At 49.4% G+C, this 16,617-nt stretch overlaps 1 protein-coding gene across 3 annotated transcripts in view; it reads right to left on the reverse strand.

The window, feature by feature from the left end:
- Positions 1–16,617, reverse strand: part of DOP1B (DOP1 leucine zipper like protein B) — a 107,470-nt gene that overhangs the window by 63,808 nt on the left and 27,045 nt on the right. For all 3 annotated transcript variants that reach the window (XM_041735027.1, XM_041735025.1, XM_041735026.1), the window contains exons 3-9: positions 11,635–11,816; positions 11,075–11,245; positions 5,354–5,543; positions 2,602–2,700; positions 2,147–2,270; positions 376–485; positions 2–116 (exon numbers count right to left, since the gene is read on the reverse strand). In XM_041735027.1, coding sequence (XP_041590961.1) covers positions 2–116; positions 376–485; positions 2,147–2,270; positions 2,602–2,700; positions 5,354–5,543; positions 11,075–11,245; positions 11,635–11,816 — 991 coding nt within the window. The remainder of the gene's footprint in view (position 1; positions 117–375; positions 486–2,146; positions 2,271–2,601; positions 2,701–5,353; positions 5,544–11,074; positions 11,246–11,634; positions 11,817–16,617) is intronic.

Consider the following 16,617-nt stretch of genomic DNA (forward strand, 5'->3'; position numbering starts at 1 on the left):
CCTATTTCTGGCTTGTCAAGCAGACTGACGAGGACGCGGAAGGGCTTCAGGTATGCATGGTGGCGTTCCTCTACATTGGCATCTGAGAACTTCTGGTGCAGTATCTCAGCTAGACCCTATTTAAAAAAAAAAAAAAAGCCACAAATGAGGATATTGTCCAGGGACAGTTTCACATTATTGGTTGTTCTACTTGTAAATACTCTGGGAGAGGGAGAAAACCAATCACAGGGCACAGAATGAGCACACAGAATTTTTCCCACCCGTGGATCCAGGAACTTGCCCAATGTCTGCTTTGAGGTCCTGCCAATTGATCTGCTGAGGAATCTGATCAGGAATGTTCTGATTGGGATCTACTTTCCGGAAAGGCTCCTTTACCTCAACTAAAAGATCCTTGGAATATTTTTCAAAAAAATACGAGGACTGGTCTTCGTAAGAATTTGAGAGTTCAGATTCTGGCACAATGGTATTTCCTTTAATATCTGAACCTATAAAAGAACAAGGACCATGAGCTGTAACAAGATCTACAATTTTAAAGTACATAATACTGTGCGCAAAGGTCTCATGCTCCAGCATTTTTAAAACTAGAATTCCTCCAACAGAAAACCAAATACCAATCTGGTAAGACTAAGTCACGTTTTCTTCTGACAAAAGAAGTGATGTCCCAAGGATTCCACCTCATTAGGAGTCAATTTAGTCTGTTCCAAGAATTCACTCTAAGTGTCTTTAACAAGCCTGATTACAAGGATTGAATGGAACGAGGATCATTTTCAAAAACCAGTGTTTGCATGGCAATATGTAAAATGGAGCTATTCTCATCTACATGCCTTTATTTTGGGCCTTGGCTAAGTCTATGAGGTCTATGGGATAAAAAAAGGCATCTTCTGGCACAAGGAGAGACCATGGACTCTGGGACCAAGGCTAACAGGTCTAACCCAGCACTGAATTTGGATCCCAGGTCCTCTCTACACACAACAAGTCAAGGCCAACTAGGACAGAGCTGAGTGTTTCGCAAAATCATCCTTTTGATAAAAATGCTTAAAAAGCCTCCAAATATTCCTCTTGAAATCCTTCCTAAGCTTCCATGCAATGGATTCTGGAAGTTCTATAACCAGGGAGAAGAGAGGAAAGAAGGGGTTCAGAGAACTTCCTGACTTTGGTGTGAGAAGACCTGTATGTTGAGGGTTATAAAAGCGGTGAAGCAGAGAATTTCTTAGGGTGGTGAAACTACTCTGCACGGATGCTGTCATGGTGGACGCACGTCCTTACACACCTGTCCACACCCACAGGAAGGACACCCCCAAGAGCAAGCCCTGATGGAAACCACAGACCCTGGAGAGGATGTGCCAGTTCACTGACTATGACGAATGTGCCACGCCAGTGGAGGGGCTGCGGGAAGCTGGGAACTCTCTGTACCTTCCTCTGATTTTGATCTGAATATAAAACTGCTCTAAAAAAAAAAAAAGTCTTAAAAAAAAAGCTACAGAGTCCATTCATGGTCATTTTGTACACCTTTTCTGCTCAGGTACATGAACGTGGGAATTTATAAAATTCAGAAAGTGCCAGGAGCCTCCATGCCCTGTGACTTCCTGGGCTCTGTCCCTATGAAGCCTCCCAACCAAATATCAAGGGCTCTTTTCCTACAGGTTTACAGGCTGTCGACAGAAACACAAGCCTGGTTTCTCATGCTCTCCCCTGAAGTCATCCAAATGTCTTCTAAAACTTTACATCAGTTCCACAAACATTTCCATCTACGCCAAACCTTCTCTTACGCAAACTCTATAACATCTGTGGGTCTTCTCTCACCCACCCCCCAATCCCATGAGACTTCTTTACAGCAACAGGCTTCTACTTGAAAAAGGTTTAGCTACAATTTTTTTGCGGTATTTCAAGCCTCTTAAGATGGAATTCAAATATTCAATAAATATCCCATGGATTATTTCCCTATTTTTAATGTAATACTTGCACCATAAGCAAAGCTACAGTGTAGACATAACTCAGCTGAGCAGGGCCATATTCAGTCGGTGTGTTTTCTCTCCACACCTTATGATTCAGAAACATATCACGAAGATTGAAATGTGTCCCAAAAATCAGCACTAAAAGGTTTCATGTTAACTCTGACTTTCAATGATCGGCTACGGCTCAGTACCTAGTAACCATGCATAAAGTCTTCTGTTGAGAGACATGTCTCTTCTCAGCAGGGTCTGGGTGGCCGCCGACAGGATCTGCACAATGTCAGCTCTGGGCAGGGGAATGGCTCTCTCGTGGGAATCCTATTGGGGGGACAGAGAAAACTTTACTGCAAAGGGATGATTGGATGATTATTGGCTTTCTGACATGTGGCCCGTCCTCAGCAGTCTACAAAGCTTTATCTTAGAAAGGTAGTTCTTCTCAAAAGGAGTTGGTTCTTCACAATGCCCACAGACAGAGGCCATTTGGTTTTGGCTACAGAAACACCATCCTCACAAAAATGACCAAGGACCTTCCATCGGCTGAAAGCAAATGGTGATCACAAAGTGGCTGCTTTAAACCATCCATCCCACTGCCTTCCCCACATCCTCAGGAAATACCAGTGACCTCCCTGGAAGAACACAAACGACTTACCAGACAGGTATAAAATGGAAAGAAGAACAGAACGATTTCCAGAGTATTTCTTTGCACCAGAACATTTGAGTCCAACAGTGACGCACACAGAGACTTTACCTGTAAGTGATAAACCACCATGAACATTTCACTCCCAAGACATTTAACATCATTTGCAGGCTACTCTTTACAGTCACAAAAGTGAAGGTAACTCCTGGGAATCTTGAAACCATTGTGTTAAATCACATGGAACAGAACAGTAAGGTAAAAATGTGGGTTTTAGTTCTAGACACGGGCGGGGGGGGGGGGGGAGGGGGCAGTGTGTGCTGGGGGAGGCCATCGACCAGACGTGACCCAACTGATCTGCAAGCTGGAGGCTCCTCACCCCCTCCCCGGTCCTGGAATGTACATTCTGCTTACCCTCCCTGCTCCAAGGTCCCTGAGGGTCCACAGCCTTGAGACGGTGATGTGCCGCTGAGAACACCTGCACGGTGTGTAGGACTGAACCCAGTAGGGCCTCTACATAAACTTAAGATTTGGCAGGTGGAAGCTGTACTGTGCGGTTGGAGGTCTCTGTGGTCTGTCCTGCATAACCGACTACCTCCACCTGCACGTACACAGGCAGGGTTGGGAATGCTGTTTGTGAGACTCATGCTGCCTAACTGACCTTGGGAGCCTGGTTGGTTGACATCAGCTGGTCTCCAGGACAGAACTGGCCCTTCTGTTCTGGACACCAAGAGCTATGCAATTTGCCTTGCATCCCCTCCTGCTCTGGGCTGGGCTGCCCGCCACCCTCAGAATGGAATCCGGAAGGGGAGACAAGCACACCCAGTCCAGGCTCCTTGAAGATGTAGAGACACGATAACACAGAAACGTAGCTCGCTCCAAACTGCACGTAGGTGAATAATTTTTTAACCTCAGAGCCCATCATCTGCCCTATAAACTCGGCCCTGATGGGGATGGTCAGTTGGAAGTCTCACTTGAGGGGAGGATGCTCCGTCCAGGCCTCTCAATTGGGACCCCAGCTGGCTGTCTCCACAGCACTTCCCCAGCTAGTGAAGTTGAAGGTTGGAAGCAACTGATCTGATGTAAGTTTGCCTTAGTTTCCCCTTTACTGCTTACTATCACCTTCATCTATGTGCAAATTTCCCTTTTCTTTTTTCTGCTTCTATTAGATTTTTATAATATCAATGAGGTGTTTTTTCCCTTTTGAAACTGAGAGTGCGGCTGCTGTGAACCTTTTCTTCAGAACAGATGCAGAGATCAACTGTCTCGTGGCCGCCAAGACAAGCCTTGTAAGTAAGTTCCCTTGCTTATTGAGCTGGCCCCCCACCCATCTGGAGCGGCTTGTCTCTTGATCTCTCTCTGCCCTCCACATTACACGGGCCACGTTCAGGTTACACCCAGGAAGCTCCCAAGGAGGCTGTAAACTGAGTGTGACATCGGCGATCCAGTCAGCTGCAGCCCTCACATGGTCCATCTGAGAGCTGCAGAGGCTTGGACCAGATGGTCCGGTTCTAAGACCTCACATTCTATGATTCCAGAAAGGAACATCTTTAGGGTCCAATAGAAACTTCGGGTTAACTTAAAACCCCAAAGGCATTCTGTGAAATGGATTCCAAACCAATTCAATACATATTTCGCCTGTCTTTTCCAGATATAGATACATGAGATACAGATGTGTAACAGAGGAGAAGAGCCATAGGAGAAATGCTAATAAAAACCTATGAGAATTCAGAAAAGGGGAGGGAGAAAAGGGGAGGAAGAGATCTTTCCACCAGGGAAGGCTGAGCCAGAAGGTCAGGGAGGACGTGCGCTGAGATCCCTGGAGAAGGGATGGGGAGTGAGTGAGAGGAGCAAGGAGGTGGTATCCCAGACCTCCAGGCCAGGCTGGGCAGGGAGCTCAGGAGTGCAGGGGCCTGGACGGAGCGTAAGGCACTAGTGGGTTGGGAGTGGACCTGAAATACTTTTGAGTTTGGACTTTATCCATAGGCAAGAGGAATCCAGATACTTTTCAAGCACAGTGTAGGCAGGAGCAAAGTTATGCTTTAGCAAAGCAAAGAGCTAAGGGTAATCAAAGAAGCCTGGATGGGGGGAGGGGTTGGGGAGGGCCTGTTGGGAGGTGACCGCACAGGTGCCAGCCGGCCTCAGAGGCTGAAGGAAGCAGAGGTGGAGTGGGGAGACACGCACGCTGCTCACGCTTCCCACTAGGTGGCGACAGACTGCAGGCCATCGACACCCCAGAGCTCAGTGTGCGAAGAGAAGAAAGATCTGGAGGGTCATGAGAAGAGGCGGCCTTGCCAGGGAAGAAGGCAGCTGTCCGAAGCGCCTGGGGATGGACGCCCGAAGAGCCCTGACCATCTAGGTTTGAGGGCGGCCAGAGGACAGGACGATGGCAGGAGGACGGAGAGACACAGCAACTGGAGGAAGAGGGAACCTGATGTGTGGTTCCCTGCCTACAGCTAACCAGCGAATCGTACCACTGAAGCCTTGGCCGGGCTTCCAGAAGGGCCTCTTTAGGTGCCAATACATACTGACTACGGCAATCGTTAATGCATACGTTGAACACAAAGCCCACCACCCTGCGTTTCGTCCGCCTACTGACCTACGGATGCCTCCCCGGTCTGCTCGGCAGCAGAGCGCACAGACTCGGAGGCTCAGGACACCTCCACTTCCCTGCCACTATCACCAATGTCCCTTGGCAGCCCCAGCTGACAAGCTGTGCGCGAGGAACCCGGCCGCCACCCTGCCCCCCGAGAGGAGCAGCACCCACCGTGAGCTGGTAATCCGTCCCCAGCATGTACTTCTGCTCCTTGCCGGGCGAGTCCCTGCTGATGTGGCCCACCACGAAGAGCGAGGCGGGGAGGCGGATGGCCGGGCTCACCAGGACGCTCCCCCAAAGGGCCGCGTAAAACACCTCCTTGCCGACCACCAGGGACAGCCTCAGGAGCAGAGCGTCTGTTCTGTGGACAAGAGATGCAGACTGTCAGGGCTGGGTCCCACGTACCAGCAGCCACCGCTCCCTCTCCCCGCGACGTGACACACCATGTCCTCATCATTCCGAGCGCCTGCCATCTCTTCTTGCCTTTCTGCTCTGTCCACCTGCCAGCTGTCACTGAAACTGAGTTTGCTAAAACAAACATGTCACCGACAGGTACGGCTTCTTGGCCAACAGGGAGTGTCTGACGGGTCGTGTCACCGTGGCGCGGAGCTCCCTCTCTGCCCAGGGCCTTGCTGCAGACCTGCAGGACTTAGCAGGAGGGCGATGCCACCACCGTATCGGGGACGAGATCATCCTCAAAGGCTGGTGCAACTGACTGGAGACTTAAGTAATGATAAAGATAACCCCCCACCTGGGCAGAGCCAGGGGACATTTGACTTTAGGAACACAGGACAAAATTCACCTGGGCCTCCCACTCGATGCAAATTCCATATGGCCTGTCACTCTGCCCCCAGCACACCCCTATGCTGACTCCTGCTCTGGGAAGTTCTCCTGCTGATGCCTGACATTTTTTTGTCCCTTATCTCTCTGAGTCTCTCTCCTCTGACACGACATCAGCAACTTCATGCCCGCCCTGTAAGACAGGCAGTGTCATCAGCGGGTCTGGGCTTGTTTTTCCAATGATACCAAGGCCAGGCCCCCCTCTGCTCAGTGGCCTGCATGCAGCTGACTAGGGCACCTTCCCTGTCAACAACGAGAGCAGTTTGCCGGGCCCGATGACAGCACCTGTCAATAAAACAGCAGAGGCAAATTCCCACAAGTGGATTTCGTTGAGGGAGCAAACTGACTCAAAATCACAAGAATTCCATCCCTTGCATCTCCCATCTGCAAAGACGACACACAAAAATCACAGAAGGAGTAGCCCAGTGTTATGCAGTGGTCTCCCCAGGTTCCTGGAGTCAGGTCTCTATTGTCCAAATCCTGCGTCTGCTTCCTGGCAGTGGTCCCCAGGATGAGTTTATTAACCTCTGTGCACGTTAGCTGCCGGCTATGAGATCCAGGGGAGATGGAGATGTCCCAAGGAGCATGACCTGAGAGTCTCGTGTAAAACTCAGGACAGACAAACAGAGCCAGTGCTCAGGCCTTCTGTTACCACCAGGTCTGCTCTGCTTGCTGACACGTCCTTAACATCCAGACGATCGTCTGACACTCAAAACATTGTGAAATGAATACCACCCCTTCCCTTTTTTTAGGACTCAAATTGTCTTCAGCTTACTTTTCAATCATCAGTTCAGGGTATACAAAGACTTTTCATTACAAAAAAGTATCTGCTGCCTTTCTAAACAAGATTTATTGCAGAGAGAAAGAGAGAGAGAGTGTGTGTGTGTGTATGTGGTGGTGGTGAGGGGGGTGAGGAGTAGAGGAGAAAGAAGAGAGAATCTCCAGCAGACGCCCATTGAGTGCAGAGCATGATGTGGGGCTTGATCTCACAACTCCAAGATCATGACCGGGGCCGAAATCAAGAATCTAGTGCTTACCCAACGGAGCCACTCAGGCACCCCTACAATCTCTTTATATTAACAGCAAGTTTTGTTCTCTTTAAGGCTCATCTGAATCTTTTTATCTCATAAAATATTTGATTTTTACTGTGCAAATGATGCACAATATCATCTTTACAGAAAGAAACAAAACAGGATGCCTGGGTGGCTCAACAGTTGAGCATCTGCCTTTGGCTCAGGTCAGATCCCGGGGTCCCAGGATTGAGTCCCACACTGGGCTCCCCGCATGGGCCTGCTTCTCGCTCTGCCTGTGTCTCTGCCTCTCTCCCTCTCTGTGTCTCTCATGAATAAATAAACAAAATCTTAAAAAAAAAAAAACTGAAGAGGCACGAGTAATAGTCAAATGCTTAGGAAAAGCACACAGAATGGTTTAGTGGCTAAAGATACCGGCTAATCTACTACTGAGGCTGAGCAAACAAATACAGCATATGTTGCCCAGCTCTGAAAACAGTGCAGCAAAGGCCCCAATTTGAGGCAGAAGCACGTGGTGGCAGATCAAGCAGATGGGTAACTGTCCCCTGGGCAGACAGGACAGTCCCGAGAGAGGCAGAGATTCCTATGGCAGGAGATTAACTGAGAAAGTCCCCGGGGGTGCTCCCATCGCCAACACTGCAACGTACACACTGACATCACATCCCCCTTTGCTCAGAACAGTGTATTACCAAAGTCAGTTCCCTGGAACACTGGCCACGAGCTGCTCCACAGAAAGGAAGGGCTCCACTGACAAGAAATCTGGGAAACGCCGTCTAGGCTAACCCTTCTTCAATATTCGGAGTGCACCGGCTAGTTTTCTTTATGAAAGAAATACAGCTTCGGTCTCATTTTATCCTAAACAAATTAATAGATACCAAAAACTTAAATGATGCTGGGGTTCACAAAAGGGCAATGAGGACAAAACTTTGCTCTGGAGAGCACAGTAAAGAGGAAGACAACTGGGCTCAGACTCAAGAAACTCTCTATTAAGTGAGAATTACTCCCATCCTCTCAGATGTGAAATTCCAAAATCAGCACTCACAGTTTAGAGCTCAGGACTCGAATCTTTTCTCTTCAGAAGCAACGGGCAACCTCCAAAGCCCTCCTGTTTCCATCTCTCCTGCCTCGCCCTGGCCGGTGTGCTCGTGCCTCCTACGAGCACCAGCTCACTTGGACGACACCACTAACATGCTCTCCTCTATTCAACCGACAGCAAGTGACACGGACCGTTTGCCGTGAGCCCCAAGCATTCCCCAACTTCAGCTGTGTGGTCACTTGCCTAGCGGGTGGTCCTGGAAAGCCAAGCTGTCACAAGAGCAAAGAGCTTGGGGCGTGAGCATCTGAGCGAGCACAACAGTGACAACAGCATCCTGTACCACCACAGGTCAGGTCCCCTCCCAGAGGGGTAAAAAACATTCTAGAACCAGTAGAGCTCATCATCATGGTGCCTGGAATCAACCAAAAGAAAGGCCAATAAATATGCTTCTGGGCACGTGGGCAGCTCAGTCAGTTAAGCACCTGATTCTTGCTTTCAGCTCAGGTCATGGTGTCAGGGTGGTGGGATCCAGCCCCACGTCTGACCTCAGCGCAGAGTCGCTGGAGGATTCTCTCTCTCTCCCCCACTCCTTCTGCCCCTCTCCCTGCTCGCATGCATGCGCGTTCTCTCTCTCTCTCTCTCTCAAATAAATCTTAAAAAAATATGTTTCAACTTCTATTTACATCAGGCTCTCTCAACCCTGACAAGATGGACTTTGGGGCCAGATAAGCCCTCATTGTGGGGACAATCATGTTGCGGCAGGATGTCAGCGCTAGATGCCAGTAGCACCCTCTCTACCCCAGTGGTAACAGCCAAAGGAATGATGTCAAATGTCCATGGGGGATACAGATTCAGCCCAGCTGAGAACTGCTGACTCACATTTTTGCTTGCTCACAGACCTCTGGAAATAGTCACCTTTCCCCCAAATCCTCAGAAGGGGAGTCTGGTACTTTCTCCCTACTACTCCTGCTTTCTCAGGGCAGCAAAACACAGCTGTGAAGCTACCTCATGGGCCCTTTAAAGAAGAAATTCTGGCCAGGATTAGTGTGCAGGCACACAAGGACTAGAAAGCCAGTGTGAAGAGTTAGTCCTAACTGGCCAGAGTCTCTGTTCTTAGGGTTCGTGGACAAGCACAAGCCAGGAACAGTCTACGGCTCCAGGGAACTAGTGAGTCACCCGGCCTGCAGCGGCCCCAGCCTAACTCAGCCCTCTGCATCTGCTGCCAATGGGGACATGAAGATACCCTCCCCCTGCCCCTCCCTTTGTTGTTCCTGCACAGGGTTTGCTGGGGGTGTCTGCCTCGGTCCCTGAGCACTTAGGGAAAAAGAGTTACTGACTTTCCTCAAACTAACATGGATATAGAGACCAAAGACTCTGGTGCTGTTGTCCCAATTACTGTGCTCAGACACATCCAAAGATTCTAGAATCTTCCACCAGCATCCACCTCGGAGAGCTGAGAACGAATGGCTTTGGGGTGCCGCAGACACTTGGCCTGGCTTTCTGTCATGGTTCCATCCACTCAGTGATTCATGCAGCTCTACTCAGCTCTTGGTTCGATATCAAGAAATCACACCAAGAGATCCATGTTAAGCAACTTTAGCAACTGTTCCAATGAATCCTCATTGATCAGCTAAGAGAATGCACAAAAACACCCGCCCCAACTATTTAAACTCTTCTGGTGTGATTCATTCTCACAAATTCACATTTTGGGAACTGAACTGATGTATTCATCTGTCAGATGATGGAAAAAAACATTTTATAAACACACACACACGAACATACATGGATCTGTTTGGGAAACATGAATGGGCCAGCACTTCTAGAAAGAGCCTGGGACTAGGGGTTAAGAGACAGGTCTGGTAAGGGTCCTCTTGCTGACCCCTACATGACCTCCAGTTCATTATCTCCACACACCTAACCGATCTTGCCTGCGGGCACAGGCTTAAAACGGCAACGAGACGGACTCTGCCTTCTAAGGAAATGGATCCTACAGACCCAACCCACTGCAAAGATGGACCCTTCACTGGGAAGTGGGAAGCCACCACGTGCTCTGCGTGAACGCTAGATATGTTACAATGCAAATTTTTGGTTAAGTTTGTCAAATTCTACTACAAATGCTCATGACTTAAATGTAGCCTTGGTCACTAGCCACAACCCGTTTAATTACTTGGTTTCTCTGAGTTTAGGGGAGCACTTGAAGCAGACCTTGAATTGATTCCTTGATTCCACCCCAGCCTCCGCACCCCCCGAGTCACAGCCAACATGACAGACAAAGGCGGTGTGGCTGGGGCCTCTGGCGTGGGGAAAATCTGAGCAGTGCATTGTGTAATCAGATGGAAACTTTTGCAAGCACAGAGGTTTCTAAACCTCCCAGTCTGGCTGCACATGGGCTCTTGAAGCAGGTCCTATTAACAGAGGTTAATCACAGTGATCACTCAGAATGGTTAATATGACGGAAGTGAGTTCCTACATGATAATTCCTGAAAAATAGGCTACTGTGTATACCCAATAGTCTGAACGGATATACGCTTTCTTCTGCTCCTGAGCATGACCAAAAAAACCCAAAAACAAAAAATCCCTGCGTGACCTTCTATGCATATGAGCTTTACAAATTTCCCCAAAGTGGTGCTGAAATTTTGAAGCTGTTCTGCTCAACATCGCCTTTTCCAGCCTTAGCCATAAATAAAGCACGGCTCTGCAAGCAGCCTAGTGTAATGGGAAGAAGGAAGACTTCAGAATCTGACCTACGTGCCTTAGGATCCCAGCTCTGCCACTCGCTGACTGTGGGCCTCTGGGAAACCTTCTCACTTTCTGACTCACTGGAGACAATTCCGAGGAGGACACGGTATTTGGTCAAGTGGAGACCAGCACAGCAACGTCAAGCATCATTCCCTGCCACACAGACCTCTGTACCTCCTGGCCTGCTTCCCAAAGCAGTGGCGTCACACTCAAGCAGCACAGCCATCAGCACCGGACGAGACCCACCTGTCATAGATCTCAGAGCCCTCCTCCAGGCCGGGCAGCAGGCCCACGATGAAGGCCTGGAGACTGGGCAGGAGCAGCTTCTGCAGCGGGAGGAAGTACTTCTCATACAGGCCGAGCAGCACGGGCCTCACCGACATCGCCGCGTTCGCCAGAAGAGGAAACAACCCACAGCTGTGAGAGAGAGGGGATAAATGAGACACCGAATCAGAAGTCTGGAACAATCACCCAGCTAAAAGGAGTTTTCAAGAACAGCCAGCCTGCCATTTACACTGGGGTTGTAGACGCTTGCTGGTGCCACAACAGTCACAACATACTGTTCGGCCCAGAGCAGGCATCTAGATAGACAGTAGGTATGACACGGTCCTACTTAGAACACGCTCAAAGAAAGGCCTGGGTGCTGCGCTCCAGAGGTGACCGCTGGTTATGTCCTGCTGTTGTGTGTACGATGAACTGTTGCCCACCACCCCCTATTTTGCTTGTTTGTCATCTTCTAATCTTGCGAACTGAAATCCTGGTTGTTCAGGTAATAAGACAGTAACGTGACAGGGAGGCTACTATACCTGTATAGGAACAAATCCTTGGCCAGCCATTTGGTCCCCACAATTTTGAAGATAATCTCATAGGTTTCTAGGGCTTTTAGGTGCACACCGCTGGGCAAAGCAGGATGCAGGCACTGAGCTAACCTCTTGCTGATAATGAGCCGTCTTGGCAATAAGGAATACCTCAGGTTACTCTGGAGGGCCTAGAAAACAGGAGGAAAAACATGAGGAAGAAGGTATGGACATTTACAATGCCAAGTAAGTCACCCGCAGCCAGGAAGACTCCGGCAAACGCCAACCGAAGACAGAGGGCCTGTGTAGGGAACACCAGGGGGGCCACGAGCCAGGCTCCAGGGACACGGGTACCAGTGAAGCCCCTGGCAAGGCTGGAGATGAGGCAGGCATCAGAATCAAGAGCAGGGGACACTGTCACCAACAGACCAGTCACACGTGGGAACCTGGATACCAGTGAGGGCTCCTGTGCACACACGAGTCCAAACAGAACGTGGACTGTATCAGGGGACGCGACCCTCATCCCTAGGAGGACCCTTGCCTGTGTGCTGGGGAGGCCCTTGGAATCTGCCCAGCAAAAAGAGGAGGTCTGAATTATCCCCATCATTCTCATAGCCAGGTAGCTGTGAGCGAGGGGTTACCCCAGAAGAAATGCAGGGGGAGGGGGGCACACCTCTAGGCCACGAGTCCTGGAATCTTTAGCAGTGGTGATCCCGCTGGGAGGGACCCACATCCCACTGGAGAAAGGCCCAACCCTGCTGGGGTGCAACAACAGGATTCCTGAGCCAGGCCTCTGCCAGCCAGACACAGGCCTCGCCTGCGCTCAAGCAGGCCGGGTACTGGGGGTACTTGAGAAACACGGTCAGGAGTGTGAGCGGATCGCTGCCGCCCTGCACAGCCTCGAGTGACCACTGGCACACTGCTGCGTCTGGGTGGGTCCTCATGACTCAATCTTAGAACACAAAGTGTCTGTCATTATGGAATGATCCACAAATATTTGCTCAAAGCCTACGGGGTGAAGTCCACGCTTCTTAAAAAGCCACTCAAAGGCCTCTATAGCATGAGTCCTGCCTGCTTTGCCCCCCTCCCCCGCCCCATCTCTTGATTCATCAGCTTCAAACTCTGTAGCAACACAGATCCAGTTGTGATTCCTGCCTGCGCACTCTCTCTGCCCCAACCTCCTTCCCCGCAGGAGACTTAGCATCCCCTCTCGTGGAGGTGGAATGTCCCCCCATCCCCAGCAGGGTGCCCCAAGTTCAGTTACTCCTGCGCTGGGTCCCATGTGTCCATCCCATCTGTCACCAATACAACACTGTTCTAATGATTATCTGCTCCGGGGCTGCCTTAGGCGGTGAGCAACTCTCTGAGGGCCGGGTCTGTTGTCTTCCTCTCTGCGGTTTTCAGCAGCACTCTGCACAGAGCCTAAAACAAAGCAGGCATTCTGGAAGAATGTCATAAGACGTGTGTGATGCCAACTGCATTCTATCTCTGTCTCCCAACTGCTGGCCCCTGGACCATATGGTCTTAGGGCCGTGACAGCTTTCTTTTTATAAACAAGGAAAATGATCCTGCCCCTAAAACATACACTGAGGTTATGCAGGAGGTAAAGGGAAAGGAAGGAAAATAATATTTTTCATCATAAGCCTGTAGTCTAACTGAACTCTCCAATTCAATAAACCCATGTCTCAAAAACACCCCCATGTAACTAGAGGTCATCAAGAAACACCTTAAAACATTGTATGTAAATGTCTGATATTTTAAAACAAAGGGAAACCAACAAAATATTTTTTTAAAGATTTTAATTTATTTGACAGACTGAGAGAGAGTGTGAGTGCATGAAAGTTAGCAGGGGGGAGGGGGAGAGGGAGAGTCCCCAGCAGACTCTTCACCAAGCATGGAGCCCACTGCGGGGCTTGATCTCATCACCCTGAGAGCATGACCTGAGCCAAAGTCAAGAGTCAGACATTTAACCAACTGAGCCACCCCGGGGCCCCCAAAATATTTTTTTTTAAATGTTCTTCTGTCAAAAAACAAATCCTGAGGTAACTTGAAACACATGCTGTAAGGGGATAAGAACAAAGTGGGACAGCTTTGGCGGAGAGGAAATGAATGTGCCAAATGCACAGGAAGCTGTATTTTATTATGGACATTTTAAAAAAACATAGAAAAACAGTTGGAACAGCCATACAACCATCACTCGGCTTCAACAAGTATCAACTCCCAGCCAGTCCTGAAGACTCGGCTTCTAGAAAACCATGTCTGCGACTTGACCGGCTCATTTTTTTTTTTTTTTTTTTTTAATGATAGTCACAGAGAGAGAGAGAGAGGCAGAGACACAGGCAGAGGGAGAAGCAGGCTCCATGCACCAGGAGCCCGACGTGGGATTCGATCCCGGGTCTCCAGGATCGCGCCCTGGGCCAAAGGCAGGCGCCAAACCGCTGCGCCACCCAGGGATCCCAACCGGCTCATTGATAACGAGATTCAAGAGCAGGAAAGAGGGCCTCTGTCTTCACCTGTAGCCATCTTTTTTGTCGGGATTAAGCACTTGTGTTTCCTTTTTCTTCTAAGATTTTATTTATTTGAAGACAGAGAGAGCGAGAATGAGGGGAGAGGCAGGGGGAGAGGGAGAAGCAGGCTCCCCGCTGAGCAGGGAGCCCAATGCGGGGCTCCGTCCTAGGAGGCTGGGATCATGATCCAAACCAAAGTCAGACACTTAGCCAACTGAGCCACCCAGATGCCTTCAACCATTTGTTTTTTTTTTTTAAGTCAGCATGTCTGTGCTGCTCAGTGTATTCTAAGGACTTCTGCTGTTTGAGGTGGAAAAGATGGGGCACCCCCCATGGTGGTTATCTGGGACCCAATGGTGTTTGCCTTCCTTGGGCTGTGGATGTTCGGAATCCCATTCCTCTGCCCTTTTGACCCCAGGTGTGGCCGTATGACTTACTCGGGCCAGTGGGATGAGTGGGGTGATACGTGTCATGCAGGCACAGGCTTTAAAAGCCAACTCAAAGCATGTTGGGTTCTCTCTTCTTGACTCTAAGATCATGGAGATGTGGGCTGAGCTGACGCCTTCTCCCAGCCTGGCTGCCTGAGAAATTACAGAGCAGAAACCGTGTGCTGACCCAGTGAGGCAGAACTCAACTGTGTATGACTCGCTGAGACGAGGGACTGTTTGTTACCGTGTCATAACCCTCACTATCCTGACTGATAAACCCCTTCCCACATACACGGAATCACAGTGAACCACAACCACCCATTCCAAATGAATGAGGCTGCTTGCTATTTCTATCTCATTTAAATGTGTGACTTGATTTAATTTGAAAAAAGACATAGGGGGATCCCTGGGTGGCACAGCGGTTTAGTGCCTGCCTTTGGCCCAGGGCGCGATCCTGGAGACCCGGGATCGAGTCCCACGTTGGGCTCCCAGTGCATGGAGCCTGCTTCTCCCTCTGCCTGTGTCTCTGCCTCTCTCTCTCTCTGTGTGTGACTATCATAAATAAAAAAAAAAAAAAAAAAAAAAAAAAAGACATAGGAAAAGAAACATAACCAAGAGCTGAGGCCGTGACAAGTAAACAGGGAATGGGTCGGTCACTGGATGCTGTCCGTGTCAATCCATGCAAACACGTATGTCTGAGACAGGGAGGGACTCAGTGCCGCTGAGGTACCTAGAGATAAAGGAAGCTGTCGGATCTGAAAATTCAGCAAAAACAAAAGATATAAACAGATAGTACTTAGAAAAATGAGAAGGTGCTTGTCCTTCCTGGTAAGAAAAATGTAGATTAAAAAAAAAAGAAAGAAAAAGAAAAAAAAAGAAAAGTGTAGATTAGGACTACAAGACAATACCGTTCTTTTCACCCACTGGACTGTCAAGTTAGATCAAACACACAAGTTCAGGAGCAGAGCAGAGCCACCCAGAGATGGGGAATCAAGTTAAGTTCCTCACCTAGAGTCAGGATGTGGCCAGACTTTGCCAGCCAGCTCCTTAGAGCAGTTAGGAGAGTCAACCCTTCTGCATCATTTTCATCACTAATCACAGGGCTGAAATCGTGCCTAGGTCACAGCATTTGTGCTAACCCACTTTGCACAGAGCCTGGCACTTAACAGGTGCTTCTACACTGAGGCTAGGCTAAAAAAAACAATACTGAATTATTATAATCCTGGTCTAATATGGGAGGTTGGGGTTGAGAGCCTGGCATGCCAGTTCCACCGTCTGCTTGTTGGGCAAACTCTTTAAACTTTCTGGCTATGGTTTCATCTAGAAAAATGGAGATCATGGCACCTCACAAAGTTGCACACATCAAATGAGACACCCCATGCAAAGAGGAGATAGCACAATGTCTGGCACAGTGTCATTATTATAATGACAGATTGAAAATGAAGCACAAGGGACCCCTGGGTGGCTCAGTGGTTGACCCTGCTTCTCCCTCTCCCTCCCTCCTGTTCATGTGAGCGTGCACTCTCTCTTTCTCAAAAATAAATAAAGAAAAATCTTCTAAAAAATAAACACACCTTCTGGGTGAGTAGTAATAAGTAGTATCTCACAAACATGCCAGAAGGGGAACATAAGCCAACTCTTGGTGCCATTAAGGAAACAGTGGTCTGCTCCCTCACCATCCCCCTCCCCTGTGTGCAGAGACTCCGGGGTGGGGCTAGTGAAGGAAGAGCCAGTTGCCTCTGGTCAGTGGTAAAGGCCACCAGGAAGGTCCCCACGCTGGTTCCCCTAAATTCTCCCTCTGTAAGACTTTATCTTTAGTCTCACTGGGGGTTAATGCATGGCTGTGACCATCTCCATGTTTTCAGGGTAGACTTAAAAGGGAAGGAGTCCTCCAGTGATTCATTCCCCCACTTTGGCTGCTAAAGACTCAGAGCTCAGGGCGGTGGTCCAGCCATGGGGGATTTCTTGAGTCGGCCACCTCTGACTTGGGAGCTCTGCTACCTGGGAGCTGGCAACTCAGGCACCCCTGCACTAAGGAAGTGCTTGGCTCATGTGGC

This window comes from Vulpes lagopus, chromosome 20 (genome assembly GCF_018345385.1).
Source record: "Vulpes lagopus strain Blue_001 chromosome 20, ASM1834538v1, whole genome shotgun sequence".
In the NCBI taxonomy this organism is placed as follows: Eukaryota; Metazoa; Chordata; class Mammalia; order Carnivora; family Canidae; genus Vulpes; species Vulpes lagopus.